The 24,109-nt window shown below is 42.7% G+C and overlaps 1 protein-coding gene across 1 annotated transcript in view; it reads left to right on the forward strand.

Annotated features, from left to right (window-relative positions):
• Window positions 1-20,870, forward strand: part of LOC131512820 (carbonyl reductase [NADPH] 1-like) — a 37,398-nt gene extending 16,528 nt beyond the window's left edge. The window contains exon 4 of the mRNA XM_058731943.1: window positions 20,553-20,870. Within this exon, the coding sequence (XP_058587926.1) occupies window positions 20,553-20,855 (303 nt within the window). The 3' untranslated portion in view covers window positions 20,856-20,870. The remainder of the gene's footprint in view (window positions 1-20,552) is intronic.
• The last annotated feature ends 3,239 nt before the right edge of the window (window positions 20,871-24,109 follow it).

The raw sequence follows: 24,109 nt of genomic DNA on the forward strand, positions 1-24,109 counted from the left end.
AACACTAAACCATCCTGCACACCTAGAATACTGATTGGAGGATTAACACAACAATCTGCACAACCTGAACCACAGAATTCAGCAGGTATGCGGTGCGGAGAGGTGAACTTGGGGAATGAGAAGTCCCGGTGGGCAGGGAGCTGCTTTTGTGGGCAAAGAGAGGACAGAGACGGGGGGAGGGGGAGGGGGGTATGGGAAAAGCACCCCTCCCCAAAAGCAGCTGGACAGAAAGTGGAAAAGTGGAAACAGCCGCAGGGACTAAACTAACAAAGGAGAAAGCAGAGGGTTTAAATTCCATTAAGACCGTAAACAAGGGGAGCACAGAGTCTGCAACTCCGCAGCTCCATACCTGGAGGTGCTCTGGTGGGAACAGCGAATCCCTAGGAACAGAGTGGGATCTGGCAGGTTCACAGGCCACACGGGGAGAAGCGGTTCCACTGCTGGAAGGACATTTGGTAGAGGCTGCGAGGCAACCTGGGCCCAGCAGACCCCAGAGAATGGGCACATTTACTGGTGCTGGAACACGGTCGTTAAGGGTGAAGGCTGGTGCCAGATGTGTGTTGTGATTTCCCATAATCCCTGAAACGCTGCTGCTACACTATCTTGCAAACTCTTCCTGAGGCAGGCTGGCACCTGGCCACAGTCTCAGGGCACCGGCAGCAACAGGGTCCAGCAAGCGAGCGTTCCTGAGTGCAGCTGGCATTCAGCCATTGTTCAGTGAGACCCTCCCACAGAGAGGCAGAACGGGTCAAAGCCGCAGTCCTTCAGAATTAAGGGGAAAACAGCCACATCTGAGACAAAATTCAGGACACAGGTACTGCCTGGGGCTTGGTCATGGACACTGAAAAAGTGGGGAGTAGACAAAAGTTGAAGACAGAGGACAGGTGCGTAATTGCTGATCCGGGAGAACAGAGTTCCAATACTAGAGACTGGGTAGCTGGGTGACGCCATTTTCACTGCTCCCGCACCTGCCCAAATGCACCTACGGGCATCGCAACAATCCACCTCAGTAGGCTAGCAGCGCCATCTAGTGGAGAATGGAGCCATTACACTAAGCCCTGCCCAACTGGGCCCACCTCACTCCTCAGGAACACAAGTCTCACAACCTGCTCAGTTTCTGGACTATAAAGTACTTCATAGTCTGAATTCTAGGGGAAAACAAAGCAATTTCAGTCGTATTTCAATCTGTTAGCAGGTCCACCTATTCAATTTTCTTTTTTTTTTTCTCTTTTTCACTTCTTTTTCTTGAATACAGAAAGAGAAAAAATTCATTTTTATTTTCAATTTTTATTAAAAATATTTAATTTTTTACTATATTTTTACTTGTGTGTAAATTATTTCAAACTCTCTTTTACTTTCATCACTTTATTTTATTCTCCTTCAGTGTACTCACTTTTTCAAATTTTCAAATGATTTCCTTTTTTTGTTCTTTCCCCCCCACCTTTTTTCTCTAATCTATCAAACTACTTTCAACACCCAGACCAAACACACCTAGTCATTTACTCGATTTTGTGTGTGTGTTTTCAATTTTTTGATTTTAGTATTTTTTAATTTTAATTTTTATACCTCATTAATTCCTTTTCTCCCTTCAAAATGACGAAATGAAGGAATTCACCCCAAAAGAAAGAGCACGAAGAAACGACAGCCAGGGATTTAACCAACACAGATAAACAAAGCAAGATGTCTGAACCAGAATTTAGAATCACGATAATAAGAATATTAGCTGGAGTTGAGAATAGACTAGAATCCCTTTCTGCGGAGATAAAAGAAGTAAAAACTAGTCAGGATGAAATTTAAAAAATGCTATAACTGAACTGCAATCACGAATGGATGCCACGGTGGCAAGGATGGATGAGGCAGAACAGAGAATCCGCAATAAATATAGAGAACAAACTTATGGAGAATAATGAAGCAGAAATAAAGAGGGAGATTAAGGCAAAAGAGCATGATTTAAGAATTAGAGAAATCAGTGACTCATTAGAAAGGAACAACATCAGAATCATAGGGGTCCCAGAAGAGGAAGAGAAAGAAATAGGGGTAGAAGGTTTATGTGAGCAAATCATAGCGGAAAACTTTCCTAACCTAGGGAAAGACACAGACATCAAAATCCAGGAAGCACAGAGGACCCCTATTAGTTTCAACAAAAACCAACCATCAACAAGGTATATCATAGTCAAATTCACAAAATACTCAGGCAAGGAGAGAATCATGAAAGCAGCAAAGGAAAAAAAGTCCCTAACCTACAAGGGAAGACAGATCAGGTTTGCAGCAGACCTATCCACAGAAACTTGACAGGCCAGAAAGGAGTGGCAGGATATATTCAATGTGCTGAATCAGAAAAATATGCAGCCAAGAAGTCTTTATCCAGCAAGGCTGTCATTCAAAATAGAAGGAGAGATAAAAAGTTTCCCAGACAAACAAAAATGAAAGAGGTTTGTGACCACTAAACCAGCCCTGCCAGAAATTATAAGGGGGACTCTCTGAGGGGAGAAAAGATGTATATATATATATATATATATATATATATATATATATATATATCAAAAGCAACAAAGATTAGAAAGGACCAGAGAACACCACCAGAAACTCCAACTCTACAAGCATTGTAATGGTAGTACTCACTCTAAACGTCAGTGGACTCAATGTTCCAATCAAAAGACACAGGCTAACAGAATGGATAAGAAAACAAGATCCATCTATATGCTGTTTACAAGAGACCCACTTGAGACCTAAAGACACCTTCAGATTGAAAATAAGGGGATGGAGAACTATCTATCATGCTATCATGGTCAACAAAAGAAAGCCAGAGTAGCCATACTTATATCAGACAATCTAGACTTTAAAATAAAGACTGTATCAAGAGAGGCAGAAAGGCATTATATCATAATCACGGGTTCTATCCACCAAGAAGACTTAACAATTGTAAACATTTATGCGCCAAATGTGAAAGCACCCAAATATATAAACCAATTAATCACAAACATAAAGAAACTCATTGATAGTAATACCATAATAGTAGGAGACTTCCACACCCCACTCACAGCAATGGACAGATCATCTAATCAAAAAATCAACAGGGAAACAATGGCTTTGAATGACACACTGGACCAGATGGACTTAACAGATATATTCAGAACATTTCATCCTAAAGCAGCAGAATATACATTCTTCTCCAGTGCACATGGAATGTTCTCCAGAATAGACCACACTGGGACACAAATCAGCCCTCAGCAAGTGCAGAATGATCGAGATCATACCATGCATATTTTCAGACCACAACACTATGCAACTCAAAATCAACCACAAGAAAAAATTTGGAAAGGAAACAAATACTTGGACTGAAGAACATCCCATGAAAGAATGAATGGGCTAAGGAAGAAGTTAAAGGGGAAATTAAAAGTATATGGAAGCCAATGAAAATGATAACGCCACAACCCAAAACGTCTGGGACGCAGCAAAGGCAGTCATAAGAGGTAAGTATATAGCAATCCAGGCCTTCCTAAAGAAGAAAGATCTCAGATACACAACATAACCTTATGCCTTAAAGAGCTGGAAAAAGAACAGCAAATAAAACCCAAAACCAGCAGAAGACAGGAAATAATAAAGATTAGAGCAGAAATTAATGCTATTGAAACCAAAAAACAGTAGAACAGATCAATGAAACCAGAAGCTGGTTCTTCGAAAGAATTAACAAAATTGATAAACCACTAGTCAGTTTGATCAAAAAGAAAAAGGAAAGGACCCAAATAAATAAAATCAAGAATGAAAGAGGAGAGATCACAACCAACACAGAAGAAATAAAAACAATAAGAAAATATTATGAGCAATTATATGTCAATAAAATGGGCAATCTGGAAGAAATGGACAAATTCCTAGAAACATATACACTACCAAAACTGAAACAGGAAGAAATAGAAAATTTGAACAGACCCGTAACCAGTAAAGAAATCGAATTAGTGATCAAAAATCTCCCAAAAAACAAGAGTCCAGGGCCAGATGGCTTTCCAGGGGAATTCTACCAAACATTTAAGGAAGAGTTAACACCCACTCTCTTGAAGCTGTTCCAAAAAATAGAAATGGAAGGACAACTTCCAAACTCCTTCTATGAAGCCAGCATTACCTTGATTCCAAAACCAGACAGAGACCCCACTAAAAAGGAGATCTATAGACCAATTTCCCTGATGAACATGGATGCAAAAATTCTCAACAAGATATTAGCCAACCGGATCCAACAATATATTAAAAAAATTATTCACCACGACCAAGTGGGATTTATACCCAGGATGCAGGGCTGGTTCAATGATCGCAAAACAAGTAACATGATTCATCACATCAATAAAAGAAAGGACAAGAACCATATGATCCTCTCAATAGATGCAGAGAAAGCATTTGACAAAATACAGCATCCTTTCTTGATAAAAAGACGCAAGAAAGTAGGGATAGAAGGAGCATACCTCAAGATCATAAAAGCCATATATGAACAACCCAAGGCTCATATCATCCTCAATGGGGAAAAACTGAGAGCTTTCCCCCTAAGGTCAGGAACAAGACAGGGATGTCGACTCTCGCCACTGTTATTCAACATAGTATTGGAAGTCTTGGCCTCTACAATCAGACAACACAAAGAAATAAAAGGCATCCAAATCGACCAGGAGGAGGTCAAACTTTCACTCTTCACAGATGACATGATACTCTATATGGAAAACCCTAAAGATTCCACCAAAAAACTGCTAGAACTGTTCATGAATTCAGCAAAGCTGCAGGATATAAAATTAACGCACAGAAATCGGATGCATTCCTAGATGCCAACAATGAAGCAACAGAAAGAGAAATCAAGGAATTGATCCCATTTACAATTGCCCCCAAAACCATAAAATACCTAGGAATAAATCTAACCTAATAGGTGAAAAATCTATACACTGAAAACTACAGAAAGCTTACGAAAGAAATTGAAGAAAGACACAAAAAAATGGAAAAAGATTCCATGCTCCTGGATAGGAAGAACAAATATTGTTAAAATGTCGATACTACCCAAAGCAATCTACATATTCAATGCAATTTCTATCAAAATAACACCAGCATTCTTCACAGACCTAGAACAAACAATCCTAAAATTTGTATGGAACCAGAAAAGACCCCGAATAGCCAAAGCAATCTTGAAAAAGAAAACCAAAGCAGGAGGCATCACAATCCCGGACTTCAAGCTATACTACAAAGCTGTAATCATCAAGACAGTATGGTTCTGACACAAGAACAGACACTCAGATCAATGGAACACAATAGAGAACCCAGAAATGGACCCACAAACGTATGGCCAACTAATCTTTGACAAAGCAGGAAAGAATATCCAATGGAATAAAGAGTCTCTTCAGCAAGTGGTGCTGGGAAAACTGGACAGCAACATGCAGAAAAATGAACCTGGACCACTTTCTTACACCACACACAAAAATAAACTCAAAATGGATGAAAGACCTCAATGTAAGACAATGTAAGCCATCAAAATCCTCAAGGAGAAAGCAGGCAAAAACCTCTTTGATCTTGACCACAGCAACTTCTTACTCAACACGTCTCCAGAGGCAAGGGAAGCAAAAGCAAACATGAACTACTGGGACCTCATCAAAATAAAAAGCTTCTGCACAGCAAAGGAAACAATCAGCAAAACTAAAAGGCAACCGACAGAATGGGAGAAGATATCTGCAAACGACGTATCAGATAAAGGGTTAGTATCCAAAGTCTATAAAGAACTTATCAAACTCAACACCCAAAAAAATAATCCAGTGAAGAAATGGGCAAAAGACATGAATAGACACTTCTCCAAAGAAGACATCCAGATGGCCAAGCAACACATGAAAAAATGCTCAACATCACTCATCATCAGGGAAATACAAATCAAAACCACAATGAGATACCACCTCACACCTGTCAGAATGGCTAACATTAACAATGCAGGCAACAACAGATGTTGGCGAGGATGCAAAGAAAGAGGATCTCTTTTGCATTGTTGGTGGGAATGCAAGCTGCTGCAACCACTGTGGAAAATAGTATGGAGGTTCCTCAAAAAACTAAAAATAGAACTACCCTACAACCCAGCAATTGCACTACTAGGTATTTATCCGAGGGATGCAGGTGTGCCGTTTCGAAGGGACACAGGCACCCCAATGTTTATAGCAGCACTATCAACAATAGCCAAAGTATGGAAAGAGCCCAAATGTCCATCGATGGATGAAAGGATAAAGAAGACGTGGTATATATACATATATATACACCACACACACACACACACACACACACACACACACACACACACATACACACACACACAGGATTACTCAGCATACAAAAAGAATGAAATCTTGCCATTTGCAACTACGTGGATGGAACTGGAGGGTATTATGCTATGTGAAATTAGTCAGTCATAGAAAGACAAGTATCATATGACTTCACTCATATGAGGACTTTAAGAGACAAAACAGATGAACATAAGGGAAGGGAAACAAAAATAATATAAAAACAGGAAGGGGGACAAAACATAAGACTCATAAATATGGAGAACAAACTGGAAGGGTTGTGGGAGGAGGGATGGGCTAAATGGGTAAGGGGCACTAAGGAATCTCCTCCTGAAATCTTTGCACTACATGCTAACTAATTTGGATGTAAATTAAAAAAAAAATTAAAAAGAAATTCTCATTAAAAAAAAAAAACTAAAAATAGAGGGGGTGCCTGGGTGGTTCAGTCTGAAGAGCATGCACCTCTTGATCTTGGAGTCATGAGTTCAAGCCCCACTTGGGGTGCAGAGATCACTTAAATAAATAACACTTAGCAGTTCTCCTGTCCATGGGTCCTGGACCTGTGCTTTAATAAAAGTACCTTTTTACACCAAAGACATCTTAAGAATTATTCCTTGGCTGTCAGCTTCGAATGCCATGAACCCCACCATCATCTCAAACTGCCTCAACTGCAAATATCTTCTCCCATTCCGTTGGTTGCCTTTCAGTTTTGCTGATTGTTTCCTTTGCCATGCAGAAGCTTTTTATTTTCATGAGTCCCAATAGTTCATTTTTGCTTTTGTTTCCCTTGCCTCTGGAGACATGCTGAGAAGTTGCTACAGCTGAGGTCAAAGAGGTTTTGGCCTGCTTTGTCCTTTAGGATTTTGATGGCTTCATGTCTGACATTAGGTATCCTGTTGTTGACTGGGGCATGAGGTCAGACTTGCGCACCTTTCCACCTGTGAGACCCTTCCGTTTTGCATTTGGCTTGCCTGTCATTGTTCCCCAACCCTGTGTGGGTTCCAAGTCCTGTGACACCTAGCTGCTAGAATGCCCCCTCCAGCTACAAATGATAAATGACTCAGATCCAACATGGCGGAGCAGTAGGGGGACCCAAAGTTCCCTCGTCCCTCAATCACAACAGGGTTGAGGCCAAAGGACTTTGAATTCCAAGAGTCCGGGCTGCAGAGTGACTGAGACATCTCCAGGGGCCCACAGGGACAACCTAGCACGTCAAAGGTGTGTGATTGTGAACTGGGAGAGATAAAACAGGGAGCATAGGCACAGATGGGAGGGATCCCCTTCTGTGGCGAGACAAAGAGAAGAGAAGAGGGGCTGTGGAAGTGTAGGACTATATATGGACTAGAGAAAAACGATGGACCAGGACAGAGAAAGATTCAATCTCTAACCGTGGGGCTTTCAGGGCACCCAGCAGTTTTGCATTTTCTGATTTAACTCTTAGACAATTTTTATTATATGTGTTTTCTTTTTTCCTTTTATCCTTATTTCTTCCCTCCTCTAGTCTGGTTATTCTGTTTGTTGGTTTGCTTAAATAGACATATGTAATCTGTTCTCTTCACACCTGTTCTTTATCTCCTCTATTTTCCTCCCTCTCTGGATTAAGCCCTATAGTTTCTCTGCCTGATCAATTTTCTTTTCTTTCCTTTTTCCTCGCCCCTGTCATTAATCTCTTTGTATGGGATAAGACCTCTTCCATAAACACCACACCCACCCCATTGTTTTTTTGTTATTGCTGGTATTTTGTATGTTTTTTGTGGGTTTTTTGTTTTTCTTTGTTTGCTTGTTTTTTGTTTTGTTTGTTTCCTTTTCCAGGGCTACTTCAAGGCACACCTGGTGGAGGGTCCAAAACATCACTACTGAGTAGGAAGATAAAGCAACCAGGGTCACGACAACAGAGAGCAAGTAACACATTCCAAAAAACACCTGCTGAAAGGCCAGGCCCTGGATAATGTATGACCCGTCTTTAACATAGTACTGCTCATGGGTGTGGGACACATAACAAGCTTTTAAAACACATAAGGAACAGAAAATGAGCCAAAATGGTGAAATGGAAGAACTCTCCTCAAAAGAAATTCCAGGAAGAAATGACAGCTAAAGAATTATCAAAACAGATAAAAACAATACAACTGATAACGAATTTAGAATAATAGTCGTAAGATTAATTACTGGGGTTGAAAAAAGCATAGAATACAGGAGAGAATCTATTGCTATAGAGATCAAGGAACTAACAAATAGTCATGATGAATTAAACAATGTTGTAAATGAGGTGCAAAATAAACGAGGTAGTGACAGCGAGGATTGATGGGGCAGAGGGGAGAATAAGTGAAATAGAAGATAAAATTATGGAAAAGATGAAGCTGAGAAAAAGAGAGATAAAAAAAATTCTAGACCACAAGGGGAGACTTTGAGAACTAAGCAATTTGATGAAACATATTATCTGTATCATAGGAGTTCCAGAAGAAGAGAGAGAGAAAGGGGCGGAAGGTGTACTTGAACAAATCATGCTGAGAACGTCCGCAATCTGGGGAAGGAAACAGACACTGAAATCTAAGAGGCACAGAGAACTCCCTTCAGACGTAACAGGAATTGATCTTCTGCACAACATATTATAGTGAAACTGGCAAAATACAAAAATAAAGACAGAATTATGAAAGCAGCTAGGAACAAAAGGGCCTTAACCTACAAGGGTAGACACAGAAGGGTACTAGCAGACCTATATGCTAAAACTTGGCAGGCCAGAGGAGAGTGGCAGAGGAAATATTCAACGTGATGAATAGGAAAAATATGCAGCCAAGGATCCTTTATCCAGCAAGGCTGTCATTCAGAATAAAAGGAGACATAAACGTTTTCCCAGACAAACAAAAACTGAAGGACTTCATCAATACTAAACCAGTCCTACAAGAGATCCAAAGGAGGACTCTGTGAGTGGAATGTTGCAAAGACCACAAAGAACCAGAGACATCACTACCAGCACGAAACCTACAGACAGCACAATGACACAAATCCATATCTTTCAATAATAACACTGAATGTAAATGGACCAAATGCTCCAATCAAAAGACACAGGGTATCAGAATAGATAAAAACAAAAAACAAAAAAACAAAAAACAAGACCCATCCACAAGAGACCCATTTTAGACCTGAGGACATCTTTGGATTGAGAGTGAGGGGATGGAGAACTACCTATCATGCTACTGGAAGTCAAAAGAAAGCTGGAGTAGCCATACCTGTATCAGACAAACTTGATTTTAAAGTAAAGGCTGTAACAAGAGATGAAGAAGGGCATTATATAATAATTACGAGGTCTATCCATCAAGAAGAGCTAACAATTATAAATGTTTCTGCACCCAATTTGGTGACACGCAAATATATAAAACAATTAATCACAAACATAAGCAATCTTATTGATAAGACTGTGGTAATTTCAGGGGACTTTAATACTCCACTTACAACAATGGACAGATCAACTAGGCAGAAAATCATTAAAGAAACAATGGTCCTGAATGATACACTGAACCAGATGGACTTGACAGATATATTCAGAACTCTTCACCCAAAAGCAGCAGAATGCACATTCTTCTCGAGTGCACATGGAACATTCCCCAAGATACATCACATACTGGGTCACAAAACAGCCCTCAATAAATATGAAAGAACTGAGATCATACCATGCACATTTTCAGATCACAACGCTATGAAACTTGAAATCAACCACAGGAAAGTTTGGAAAACCTCCAAATGCATGGAGGTAAATGAACATCCTACTAAACAATGAATGGGTCAACCAGGCAATTAAAGAAGAAATTAAAAAATATATGGAAACAAATGAAAATGAAAGCACGACAGTCCAAACCCTTTGGGATACAACAAAGGCAGTCATAAGAGGAAAGTACTTTGCAATCCAGGCCTATCTCAAGAAACAAGAAAAATCCCCAACACAAAATCTGTTAGCATATCTAAAGGAACTAGAAGCAGAACAGCAAAGAAACCCCAAGGCCAGGAGAAGAAGAGAAAGAATGAAGATCAGAGCAGAAATAAACAATATAGAATCCAAAACAAAAAACAACAACAAAAAAAACCAGAAGAGATCAATGAAACTAAGAGCTGGTTCTTGGGGGGAAAAAAAAAAAAACGCCCCAGCAATACAAACAATTATCAGAGAATACTATGAAAAATTATATGCCAACAAACTGGACAACCTGGAAGAAATGGACAAATTCCTAAACATCCACACGCTACCGAAACTCAAACGGGAAGAAATAGAAAATTGGAACAGACCCATAACCACTGAAGAAGTCTAATCAGGTATCAAAACTCTCCCAACAAATAAGAATCCTGGGCCAGATGGCTTCCCTGGGGATTTCTACCAGACATTTAAAGCTGAGACAATACCTATCCTTCCCAAGCTGTTCCAAGAAAACAGAAATGGAAGGAAAACTTCTGGACTCATTCTGTGAAGCCAGCATTACCTTGATTCCCAAACCAGACAGAGACCCCACAAAAAAGAACTACAGGCCAATATCTCTGATAAACATGGATGCAAAAAATTCTCAACAAGATACTAGCATATCGAATTCAACAGCATCTAAAAAGAATTATTCACTTGGGATGCCTGGGTGGCTCAGTCAGTTAAGCCTCTGACTTGGCTCAGGTCATGATCTTGCACAAAGGTCATGATTGGCACAAAAACAGACACATAGACCAATGGAAGAAAACAGAGAACCCAGAATTGGACCCACAAATGTACAGCCAACTAATCTTTGACAAAGCAAGAAAGAGTACCCAATGGAAAAAAGACAGTCTCTTTAGGCAATGGTGCTGGGAGAACGGGACAGCAACATGCAGGAGAATGAACCTGGACCACTTTCTTACACCATACACAAAAATAAACCCAAAATGGATGAAAGACCTAAATGTGAGACAGGAAGCCATCAAAACCCTAGAGGAGAAAGCAGACAACAACCTCTCTGACCCCAGGCGCAGCAATTTCTTACTCAACTCATCACCAAAGGCAAGGGAATTAAAAGCAAAAATGAACTATTGGGACCTCATCAAGATAAAACGCTTCTACACTGCAAAGGACACAATCAACAAAACTAAAAGGCAACCAACAGAACGGGAAAAGATATTTGCAAATGACATATCGGATAAAGGACTAGTATCCAAAATCTGTAAGAACGTAACCAAACTACACAGCCGAAAAACAAATAATCAAATGAAGAAATGGGCAGAACACATGTATAGACACTTTTCCAGAGAAGACATCCAGATGGCCAACAGACACATGAAAAGATGCTCAACATCACTCATCATTAGGGAAATACAAATCGAAGCCCACACTGAGATACCACCTCACAACAGTCAGAGCAGCTAAAATGAACAAATCAGGAAACTATAGATGCTGGCAAGCATGTGGAGAAACAGGAACCCTCTTGCCCTGTTGGTGGGAATGCAAACTGGTGCAGCTGCTCTGGAAAACAGTGTGGAAGTTCCTCAAAAAATTAAAAATGGAACTACCCTATGACCCAGCAAAAGCACTCCTACAAATTTATCCAAAGGATACAGGAATGCTGATTCACAGGGCACATATACCCCAATGTTTATATTTGGCTTTCAACAACAGCCAAATTATGGAAAGAGCCTAAATATCCATCAACTGATGAATGGATAAAGAAAATGTGATATATATATATATATATATATACATACACACATACAATAGAATACTACCTGGCAATGAGAAAGAATGAAATCATGCCATTTGAAGCAATGTGGATGGAACTGGAAGGTATTATGCTAAGTGAAATATGTCAGACAGAGAAGGAAACATATCATATGTTTTCACTCATATGTGGATTTTGAGAAACGTAACAGAAGACCGGGGGGAAGGGAAGGGGAAGAAAATAGCTACAAACAGAGAGGGAGGGAGGCAAACCATAAGACATTCAAATACAGAGAACAAACTGAGGGTGCATTGGGGGAGGGGGGGGAGAGGGGAAAATGGGTGATGGGCATTGAGGAGGGCACTTGTTGGGATGAGCACTTGGTGTTGTGTGTAAGCGATGAACCACGGGAATCTACCTCCAAAACCAAGAGCACACTGTATACACTATATGTTAGCCAATATGACAATAAATTATATCAAAAATTTTTTTAAAAATAAAAATAAATTAAAAAAATAAAGTTGGAAAAGGGGACGCATATAATAGTTGGAGAGTTCAGAGCTGCGGACCCAGGGAACATTCCATAATGCTGCTTGATAACAATGTGGCAGTACAAAATCAAAATGATTAAGGAAAATAAAAAAAATAATCAAACAATAAATAAATAAATAAGTAACACTTAACAAAAACTAAAAATAGAACTACCACATGATCCAGCAATTCCACTTCTGGGCATATGGAAAATGGAATCAAAGAGATAGCTGCATTCCCATGTTTATTACAGCATTATTTATCATAGCCAAGACATGGACACAACCTAAGTGTCCACAGACAGATAAATGGATGCAGAAAGTGTAGTATATACACGATGGAACATCATTCAACCACAAAAAAGGAGGATATCCTGCTGTTTGCGACAACATAGATGAACTTACAAGGTCTACGTGATCCCACCGCAGGAAAGCTTCCCTGATTCCCCATGTAAAATATCTACCAAGCCATTATCCTTTGCCACAGCACCCTGTTTCTCCTCTTCAAGGTGTTAATCACAATCGACTTAATCAATGTGTTTGTTGGTTGCCATATGGCCCATCTTCCCACTTGAATATATGTTCAACAGGGGAAGCAAACTGGTCATCTCCTTTGCCATCATATCACCAGCACCAAGCACAGGGTCAAGGCTCAATGAACATGGAATGGATGGATGGATGGATGGATGGATGAATTCGCACCAAATCCATTTATGAGATGTCCTCCCCCTGTCAGAAGGTGCTTAGTGCTGATGTGCCCTGTCCTTGGTGTCAAAGGAACACACTTCCCCATGCTCAACATTGTGCTCCCACACGAGATCCTTATTTGCACTTAACCCACTGTGATATCCACACCTTGGTAACAGTGCTCCAGCACCCGTCTTCCCAAGCCCAAGCCTCTTCTCCATCCTTGAAATGTATACCAATGCTTTTCAAGCAGTCTATTTGTGTGGTTCAGAGCAGTGGCCCACGTGCCTTTGAGAAAAGCTACGTGTGTCTGTGAATAACCATCAACAAAGGATTCCTTTTTTTTTTCATCACTGGCACCAAAAGATCAAAACTGTGCCTCCTCTTGATACAGAACTTCTGAAGAGTTTCCATCTTCTGATCTGGCTTGTTCGTCCTCTTGCCATCTTCATATTAAAATTGCAGTTTCTGGGGCGCCTGGGTGGCACAGTCGGTTAAGCGTCCGACTTCAGCCAGGTCACGATCTCGCGGTCCGTGAGTTCGAGCCCCGCGTCAGGCTCTGGGCTGGTGGCTCGGAGCCTGGAGCCTGTTTCCGATTCTGTGTCTCCCTCTCTCTCTGCCCCTCCCCCGTTCATGCTCTGTCTCTCTCTGTCCCAAAAATAAAAAAAAAATAAAAAAAAAAATAAAAAAAAAAAAAAATAAAATTGCAGTTTCTGTTCAGGTGTCCAATCTAATATAAAAGCTTTTTCTTTGCCTTTCTTTCCAGTTGTATGATAAGCACTGTTCTTTGTACTTACAAGGATTTAAATACACAAGCGTATATTATTTGCTAAACCATTACCCTAGTGGTTTTCAACACAAAACATTTATACTGTGAGTTACATCATGATTCCTTGTGCAGTAAGGCACTGCCATTATACTGCTCCCTTTAAAACACTTCTATCTTGAGGCGCCCGGGGGGCACAGTTGGTTAAGAGTCGAACTCTTGATCTCAGCTCAGGTCATTATCTTACAGTTGGCGAGTTGGAGCCCCGCATTGGACTCTGTGCTGATGGTGGGGAGCCTGCCTGGAATTTTTTCTCCTTCTCTCTGCCCCTACGCAGCTTGTGTTTCTCTCTCTTTCTCTCCCAAAATAAACAATCAAAAAAACTAATAAAAATAAATAAATAAATAAATAAATAAATAAATAAATAAATAAAAGTTTTCTTTTAAGGTCCAACTAAATGCTGATTAAACATCGAAATCCACATAACTGATTTCACAACTGTTTGCTTTGGTGACTTACATATCTCAATACTAATCAACATTTACTAAGCACCAACCAAACATAATTTGAAAAGACAGTAGCCATGAAGCTTCCATCAGCTAGGAAACATTAGAGGAGAAAAAAATCTGGGCGCCTGGGTAGCTCAGTCACTTAAAAATCTGACTGTTGATTTCCGCTCAGGTCATGATCTCACAATTTGTGACACCGAGCCCCACATCAGCTCTTTGCTACCATTTTAATATATTTTTTTTAAAAACCCTCTTTCAGGCTCGCCTGGGTGGCTCAGTCGGTTAAGCGTCCGACTTCGGCTCAGGACATGATCTCACAGCTTGTGAGTTCGAGCCCCACAACGGGCTCCGTGCTGACAGCTCAGCCTGTTTCAGATTCTGTGTCTCCTTCTCTCTCTGCCCCTAACCCACTTGCATTCTGTCTCTGTCTCTCTCAAAAATAAATAAACATTAAAAAACAAAAAAAAAAAAAACCCTCTTTCAATGTGAAGTAAATAATTTGTTCTTAGAACCAGGATCCTGAAATCAATATAAGTAATGGGTGTTTGCAACAGATTATGGAGGAATGAGAGCCAAGGAGGCACACAAAGCAAAGAAGTGATCAAAAAATCTAAGATGACTATGGGAATATTACTTGGTACTCAAAAAAAGGAAATCTTGCCATTTGCAACAACATGGATGGAACTAGAGTGTAGCCCTAAGTGAAATAAGTCAGAGAAAGACAAGTATCATATGATTTTACTCATATGTGGAATTTCAGAAACACAACAGATGAACATAGGGGAAGGGAAGGAAAAATAAGATCAAAACGGAGGGAGGCAAACCATAAGAGACTCTTAAATACAGAGAACAAACTGAGGGTTGCTGGAGGTTGCACCCACCTCCCCTCCTGAGGGTGATAGGCATCAAGGAGGTCATTTGTCAGGATGAGCACTAGGTGTCCTATGTACGTGATGAATCACTGGGTTCTACTCCTGAAAGCAATATGACACTATATGTTAACTAACTTGAATTTAAAAACAATACAAATAGGGGTGCCTGGGTGGCTGAGTCAGTTCAGAGACACTCTTGGGATCAGGTCATGATCTCCCTGTTGGCGAGCTGGAGCCCTGCATCAGGCTGGCTACTGTCAACGCAGAACCAGTTTCAGATCCTCTGCCCCCCTCTCTCTGCTCATCACCTGCACACCCTCTCTCAAAACAGTAAATATTTTAAAAATAAATAAAACATTTTCTCATAAATACGTTAACAAATAAAAAACAATTACGCAGCCATTAACAAGAAGGTATGCGTTGTATTCAAGATACATTAAGTAAAAAAAAAAAAAAAAAAAAATTAAGCTGCAGAATATTCAAAGATCTCTGGGGTTGGCTTTTGACGCATCCTGTATGTTTATAAAACAAGAGGATTTAAGGAAGGTTATTCAAAAGACGTGCCCGGGCAGGGGGCCTTTACTATTCCTTTGGCAGCCTCCTGTCCTCTGCCTTACATATGTCTCAACACATAAGTGACACAACAGGACTGTTCCTTAGGGGCGGGCATATGTATGCAGCGTAACCACAGGACTGCTTTTAAACTCTTCGACTCGTAAACACCGGACGGAAACGAGGAAGAAGTCCTGGCGCTATGGCGACCCCACCCCCGCGGGGGGAAGGCTCACTGATCTACCCCAAGTCCCGAGGCCAACCGCGGCCCGTCCCCTCCGGTGCCCAGCGCTCCGCCCGCACCCGGACGCCGGGTGACAGCGCGACGAACGCCACGGGCCTCGCTCCCACAGGCACGGACTCGCACGGGAGGCCGGGTCTCGGCCCCGGCGGTACGAACTCCCGGCCGCAGGCTCCCGCGCACCCCCAGCGCGACTCGACCGCGGTTTAAGCGGCTACACCCGCTGAAGGACGTCCAGGTGACGGGGGCGACGGCCGTCGCAGCGTAACGCCAGGCCTGGTGGGGGTCTGCGAGCTGAGCTGTTCTCTTCACCCCGAACAGTGAAAACATACGGAGAGCTCCAGCGCTCCCCGACCCCGGGACCGGGACCCCGGGTTCACCGCTTTCCGTCTCCCCGTCGTCCTGCCGGCTCACCTCGCGGCGGCGGCGCCGGGCACACCGCACGAGGAAACCAAAATCAGCGCCCCAGGGAAACGTGGGTTAAGGCAAGAGCCCAGCGTCACACGGAGAGGTCGAGCTGCCACGCCCGCTTCGAGTCCTGACCAACCCAAGTCCTCAGGCGACCCGCGGTGCTGTGGCCCGCGCTTCCTGGCGTGCGACTGCGCCTGCGCCTTCGTGTGCGCGTGCGCCCAGGTTCCCGGAAACGCCACGGCCGCTCCGCCCCGGCCCGCTCAGCCGGAGTCAGAGATGAGAAGAGCCAGCGGTGCCGGGGCGTCGAGGCTGGGTTCGACGGAGTAGAGCTGGCCTGCGGAGGCTTTCCTTCCCTAGTAGAGGGAACGAAACTCCTAGGGCGCGCGTCCCGCCTCGGCTCGGCCCGTAAAGCCGCCAGGCCCCGCCCGATCCCGCCATCTACTGACCTCCGCCTCGCCCTCGAGCCTAGGTAGCGTCCGGCCCTACCAGGCAACCTTTGCCTGGACTTCGCCAGGGGAAAGCCAGTAAAATCCAAATAAAGCACGGAGCATAGTCACTACTACTGTTCCACGTTGCCTTTTTACTTCTGCCAAACGTGATCAATAAAAGTAAGATGTTGATATAGGGAGAATTTGATGACGAGTACACGGGAATTCTCTATTACATTTGCAACTTTTCAGTGTATTTTTCTAAAATTACGTTTTTTGAAAAGGAAGGGGGACCTGGAAATAGTTGGATCCAGATTTGGACCTGTGATTCATGCTGTCATCATGGATCAAGGCTCTAATTTTCATCTGTTAGTTTGCTTCCTCATGGTGTCAAGACAGTTTTGCTGCAGCTCCAAGTATCCCATTCTCACACAAATGCGTTCGAGATAGAAAAGGATCAGATGAAACAAGTATTTTCCTTTTATGAGGGAGGAGAATAATACCTACCCCCATTTCAAGATGGGAATTGACAAAGATGCTGTCCTCAGCACTCTCCAGCCAGGCTGTTCAGGGCTTCTCAACTAGACCTCAGCCCAGACCTATAAAAAGTACAAACTCAGCCCAACTGATTTCATCCACTCCCCCCCACACACATATTAAAAAATTTAACATTATATTTTTAAAAAGCGAACACAGAGTTTCTTCTTAAAAAATATTTTTTTAATGTTTACTTATTTTTGAGTGAGACAGAGTGTAAGCAGGGGAGGGGCAGAGACAGAGGGAGACACAGAATCCAAAGCAGGCTCCAGGCTCCGAGCTGTCAGCACAGAGCCTGAGGCGGGCTCGAACTCACGAACTGTGAGATCATGACCTGAGCCAAAGGCAGACACTTAGCAGACTAAGCAACCCAGGTGTCCCTAACATGCTTTTCAACAGCTCAAGCCACATCCCTAAATGACCCTAGCCCTCTATACCTGCCAAAAGAATTTACTATTTGTTCTAACCAACAATTGATCATAGGCCCTTCACCACCCTTTCTTAGAGGATTTACTAAAAAGGATTCACGATTTGCAGGTCCTTCCTTTGTCCATTTGAGGTAGGTATCTATCTCCTACAACCGAGTCGTGTCTTTCTCAAGCACTGGAAAGCCCTTCCTTTGAAATGTAATCATCAGAAAAGATAGGGCCTCGGTCTCCCAGACTCTGTGCGGCACATACAGCTGGCCTAATGGCATTTACACGACCCACTCTGGGTAATTTTTCATTTCCCTGACTCTACTCAAGCCCGTCCATTCCCCATCTCTACACCCTTATTCACCCTTTAAAACACTCAGCCACCTCTGTACAAATCCAAGTCGAGTTCAGTTCATGCTGGACCCAATTCTCTATTTCAGTAGTATATTACTGATTAAAATCTGCCAAGGCCAAGGGAAATCACAGCGCTTTTCATCCAGAGCGACCTTTGGTTTCTCGGACTCGTCGGATTATTTCCAGGTTGTCACATGGTTTCTCTGGGATTGGACTTTAGGGCAGTTGGGTGAATTTTTAATACAGGATGAAATAAACAAGAAAATGGCACAAATTGGTGAACACAGATCCCGTGTGTGCACCTTTCACCCACCCTCACCAGATGGTGCCATCTTACAACATTCCACAACCTTATCAAATGAGGACGTTGTCATTGGCACAATACTATGAACTAGAGGCCACTTTTACAGAAAATTCACCAGATTTCACGTGCACTCTTCTTCTATATGTCAGTCTGTGGAATTTGGCCACACGGCTGCTATTATGCTTCTCTTTCTCCCGAGAAGCAAATGATCCGACACCGTTTCACATTCAAGCAGAAGTGATGATGAAAATAAACTTCTTTGGTAGCTGAGGCGTGTGCACAAAACCGCTGCCTCCAATGAAACCCCAAGGTGGGTGTGATGCTAGGCCCAAGTGGTGGTATTTCTGGCATAATCTAACAAGTGCCTTCCATTTCGGTCCACTCACATTCGTATAGGATAGGGCTGCACAGGTCCCAAACAAGCTGGTGTCTCAATACTACACAGCACAGCTACATTCACTGTGTCCCCAGTTTTGCCAGATGGGGAAAGGCACAATAGACTCCATTGTGCCCTTAGGAATTCTGACTAAAGTTTTAAAGCTATGGTGCCAGATTCTTGCCTAGAGATAAGCCTTGCTTCCCGTGTCCACAGTTGCAGCTCTGGTCCCGGGACCACCGTATGAGTTAGAAGCAAAGGAAGTTGGGAGGATGTAGGGAAGAATTGTATACTCAGTTTGGTATCCCCCCCCCACCCCCTGTCCCCCACACTCCCCAGCGAAGGTGAAAACTCTGTCCAGTGAGGGATCTCCCTCGGCCCCGCTCATGTTGAGCGTGAATCCTTGCTCGTGAACGTGTGTGAGCCCTACATACCCTTACCTCCTGTTTGACACAACCAAGGTTTCAGATGCCTGTTACAGTTCTCTGTGGAACCACTTCTCTGCAGGTGAAAATGTGTTGCTTGGCCTGCAGAAACGTATCTCGTCAGCGCAAATTGTTCCAGTATCTTCTGCTCTCCTCTTGCTCTACACCGGCATCTTCTGTGTACACAAACCCGCGTCCAGAAATAGTGTGTTGTCTGGACCATTAGTAGCCTCCCAGGCTACGACCTTCACCCAACTGGCCAGCTGTGGACAGTCTCTCCCATAACCTTCTACAACCTTGGTCTGTCTTACAGAGAAACATAAGGGTCCTCGGCAATTTTTTTGCCTCAGAGGGTGCAAGAGTCCCTGTCCACAATTATCCCATCTCTGCATTGCTGGCTCTCCCCCACCTCCATGCATGTCATGGATTCGCTTGCCACTTCCCACAGACACACTGGAATAGCCACCTGCTTGGCTCAGTCCCATCCCAGTCCTGGAAGCAGTTCTAATGATGAGCACTGGCGTGTCCTAGGCTAATCCCTCCCCTTCATTCCCATTGTGACTTCCACAGGGCCACGCCCAGTATTGGCACCCTTCAATCCCCAGCTTTCCACTGCCTCTCCCCATGACCATATTCTCAGGCCATAACATTATAGACACGCAAGTTAGAGACCCAGACAGAAATCACCGTGCAAGTCAGGCCACTCTACTAATTTGCTTTTACCATCCTTGAGCAGAGTAGATGTAGCTGCCCTCCTTAAACCAGTCAGCTCTTTGTTGGTCAGTAGAGATCTGTTTGTAGAGCATGGCCCAAGCGACCATGAAATCCTCGGGTGGTCCCAGAGGTGGCCTTGAGGGGAAAGAGGTACTCCGCTCATGAAGGCAGTGAGTGTCCTTTACATTCTCCTTAGCCTGTTCTCGTAGGAGCCATTTCCGATTTCCTGTGGAGCATCTGCTCGGCGCCCTCCCCACCAGAGCATTTCTCAGGCATCATCGGAGACATTATGGCTATAACAAGTTAAGGACCATCCTGTCCTTGACTCATGCAGGCAGTCTTTATTAATGCTCACAGCAAACTCATGATACTTCAGTGGAAATTTTCTAGTACCAAATCTTAGCGAAACTGGAATTCATCTTTCTTTGCCCTTCTCCATAACATTTTGTGTTGTATTTTAGGCAGATTGGTCGATGTGTGAGCATAGTGAGCCTCAGATCGCTTAAAAACTGCAGCCCAGGACTGCAGCAGAAGTTCAGAAGTGAAACCATCACAGAGGAGGAGCTGGTGGGGCTCATGAACAAGTTCGTGGAAGACACAAAGAACGGGGTGCACAGGAAGGAGGGCTGGCCTGATACTGCATATGGAGTGACAAAAATTGGTGTCACGGTCCTGTCCAGAATCCATGCCAGGAAACTGAGTGAGCGGAGGAGAGGGGACAAGATCCTCCTGAATGCCTGCTGCCCTGGCAGGGTGGGTGAGATCAGACATGGCTGGACCTAAAGCCTCTAAAAACCCAGAAGAAGGAGCGAGACCCTCATCTCCTTGCCCGTTTGCCCTCTGATGCTGAAGGGCCTCATGGGAAGTTTATTAAACAGAAGAAAGTTCAACAGTGGAGAGCTAAATTCACACCTCCATCCATGGGCCCCTCTGTGATACCCCCTCCCTTGCCCAAAAGGACTCTTTCAATGTCAATAGTATCCCTATCCAAAACATAAGTGTGAAATATACCTACTAGTATTTAATTTAACTAGGTTGCTAATTCTATAGAGGATTATTTTTATTTTTATTTATTTATTTTTTTCAAATATGAAATTTATTGTCAAATTGCTTTCCATGCAACACCCAGTGTTCATCCCAACAGGTGTCCTCCTCCATAACCAATACCCACCCTCCCATCCCTCCCACCCCCCATCAACCCTCAGTTTGTTCTCAGTTTTTAGTCTCTTATGTTTTAGCTCCCTCCCGTTCTAACCTCTTTTTTTTCCTTTTTTTAAATTTTTTTCTGTGAAAAGGCAGAGACAAAAGAGATCAGTGAAATAGTGAACACCAGAAATGGATAAATGGTTCTTTATGAATGCCTGTGTGTATAGACTGTATATTCAAAACTTCCTGAAAAGTCTAATACACCTAATTAGATCAAGAGAAGTTACATACAGTTTAGTTCAAGGGGAAGCAAACATAGAAAGGGACAAATAAGTGTTGTACATTTGCAGGACACGGAGTCCCTATAGGATCTACTCAGATCTGCTCTTATAGCTGAAAGAACCTAGAGCCCATGAGCATGGTTGGATGTGCCAGGCAGCATTTTTCACCGGCCTCTAGTATATCATGGGCAACACATCTGCTGTTGTCCATGTTCTAACATCCCTGTTCTAAAGGTGCCTCTACTTACCGATTACTTTTCACTCTTCACCAGGGATTTTCAGGCTTACCCAAATGAAAGTTGGTAGACCCAGAAAAGAAGGGTAGGGTCCTCATTTTAAAAGTGTTTCACATCCAAAGGGCTAAAAATTTCCTCCCTGTGAACTTGTATTTCTACACTGACTGTGAGGAAACTCAATGTGTAGAGCAGCACAATAGAATCTCAATTGCTACTTTGGCAATACATGACTAACGTCTTCTTTCCGGAATACCATAAAAACAACACTACATACATACGTACATACATATATATATGTATGTATGTACATACGTGTATATATATAACAGCTACAGGCTACAGGCTCCAAGACTTACGAACCATGTGATCATGACCTGTGCTGACATTGGACACTTAACCGATATAGCCACCCAGGTGCCCTGAAAATTATTCTCTATAGAGAAATAAGCTGTTGCTCCCATTTATTCTCTTTAAATTATTCTATGGTTTTATTTCAAAAAGATATTACAGTATCCTCATCTCTAAGGAATCCAGCCAGTGTTGGAAATATGAACATTCTTCATCAGATGTTAACTTAAAGTACTCTAAGGAATTGAGCAAACGTTGGAAATCTGAACATTCTTCTTCAGATACTAACTTAAAGTAGTAGTTGGAAATACAGTCTTATTAACGCTACACTTACCAAGGAAACCTTAAAGAAGGTCTTCTCAACACTCATTTAAGAAGGTACTGCTTTGCAACATCCTATAGCCTGAAAAGCTACTGAGGAATTTGGTGGCAAAAATCACAACAGTAAAGGTATCTCACTCACACACACACACTGTCTGACATATTGATTCTAGAGAGGATAGATGGGCGGACATTCTAGATGTAATGTGCTGGGCATTTTATATATGGTCCCCATTAAGAACATGGAGAAATAATGGATCTCAAGGTCACAAGCACATCTGGTTGCAGACGGAGGTCATGTGACATCCAAACTAGTGGATCTTCTCACTCCTCGAGGACCTCACATCATTTTCCCTACATCTCCCTTCTTCAAATGAAGCCTTACAAAGTAATGCCAGAGAAACAGAAAATAAGAGGACTGTGCTTGATCGGGCCAATATCTTCCTTATTACAGGGCCCAGGTACTTCATGGAAAACCACAGGAAGCACATTTTAAAACTTTGAAGTGTTTTCTAAAAATCTCTTGTCAGTCCAGAGGCTTAACAACTGGTCCTCTTGATATTAGAAAACATGAATCTTCCAGGGAATGTGATGAATGTTAAATCATCAAAGGTCATGAAAACCAGTTTGGAATTATAGACTCTGAATAGCCTTGAGAATCAAGTAATGCACTGGAACTTTGTGACCCCAGATGAGATGATGTCTAAAATATCCTGTGTTGTGTAGATAACTGTGGCTCTGCTTGAGGACAGTGAGGTTTGAAGAGTAGGAGACAGTGAGAGATTTCCTGACAATAAATCCCTGGTCACATACACAGTAATGGTCTGGATAAACTGTAAGCCCAACACACACCCTGGCCGCACCAGCACAAGAGTCCTTTCTTACCTAGGTGACCAGCTTTTCACGGTGACTGTGACAAGGCAACCCTTTTACATACCACCTCACACACAGTGTCACACACAGTCACACACAGTCTCTTTCTCAAACACTCACACTCACACATCACTCACTCCCATGCACTCACACACCCATAAAACAAGGACATCGGGATGGCCCATACACTTCTTTGTGCATAGACTGTATGCATTTCAGTTCACAGTCCTCACAATAACTCTTAAAAGCCATGAGTCCACGCTGGAGACAAAATGTTTGGATCAGAATCTCTGCTGTGTAAACTCTACAAATGCTTCCCATTCCTGTGTGTGTCCTGTTCTGAGCTGTCAGACCAGAAGGCTCTACCATCGGTCCCAGTTCCAAGGAGAAGTCCCCTAACAGCCCCCCTGTCCATCTGGGGATGTGGTCAGTGGGTGGGATATGCCTGGGAAGAGAGAATGGTTGTGGCATCCACATCTAGGAATTTCCACACAAAACCTTTTACTCCCCATCTGACTTCTCTCATATACCCAAGTAAGCATTCTCACAGGTGATTCTAAACTTCCTGAGATAAACAATACAGAATAGACAAGAGGTCATCACTCCATTACAAACAACCTACAGAAAATTAGTAGAGATTCTCCATCTACTGACTATACTAAAGCTACGTAAAAAAATGGTTCCAACCCCTGTGAGTAAATGCAGCTGTCTTTCTGGTATACCAGTTACCCAGTGTGGGTTCTTCTGCCCCCATCTTTTTTTATTTCAAACATTTCTATGTGTGGCAATTGTGACTCCTAAAACATATTTTATTTTTATTATTACACAGGCA

Source organism: Neofelis nebulosa, chromosome 5 (assembly GCF_028018385.1).
Source record: "Neofelis nebulosa isolate mNeoNeb1 chromosome 5, mNeoNeb1.pri, whole genome shotgun sequence".
NCBI lineage: Eukaryota > Metazoa > Chordata > Mammalia > Carnivora > Felidae > Neofelis > Neofelis nebulosa.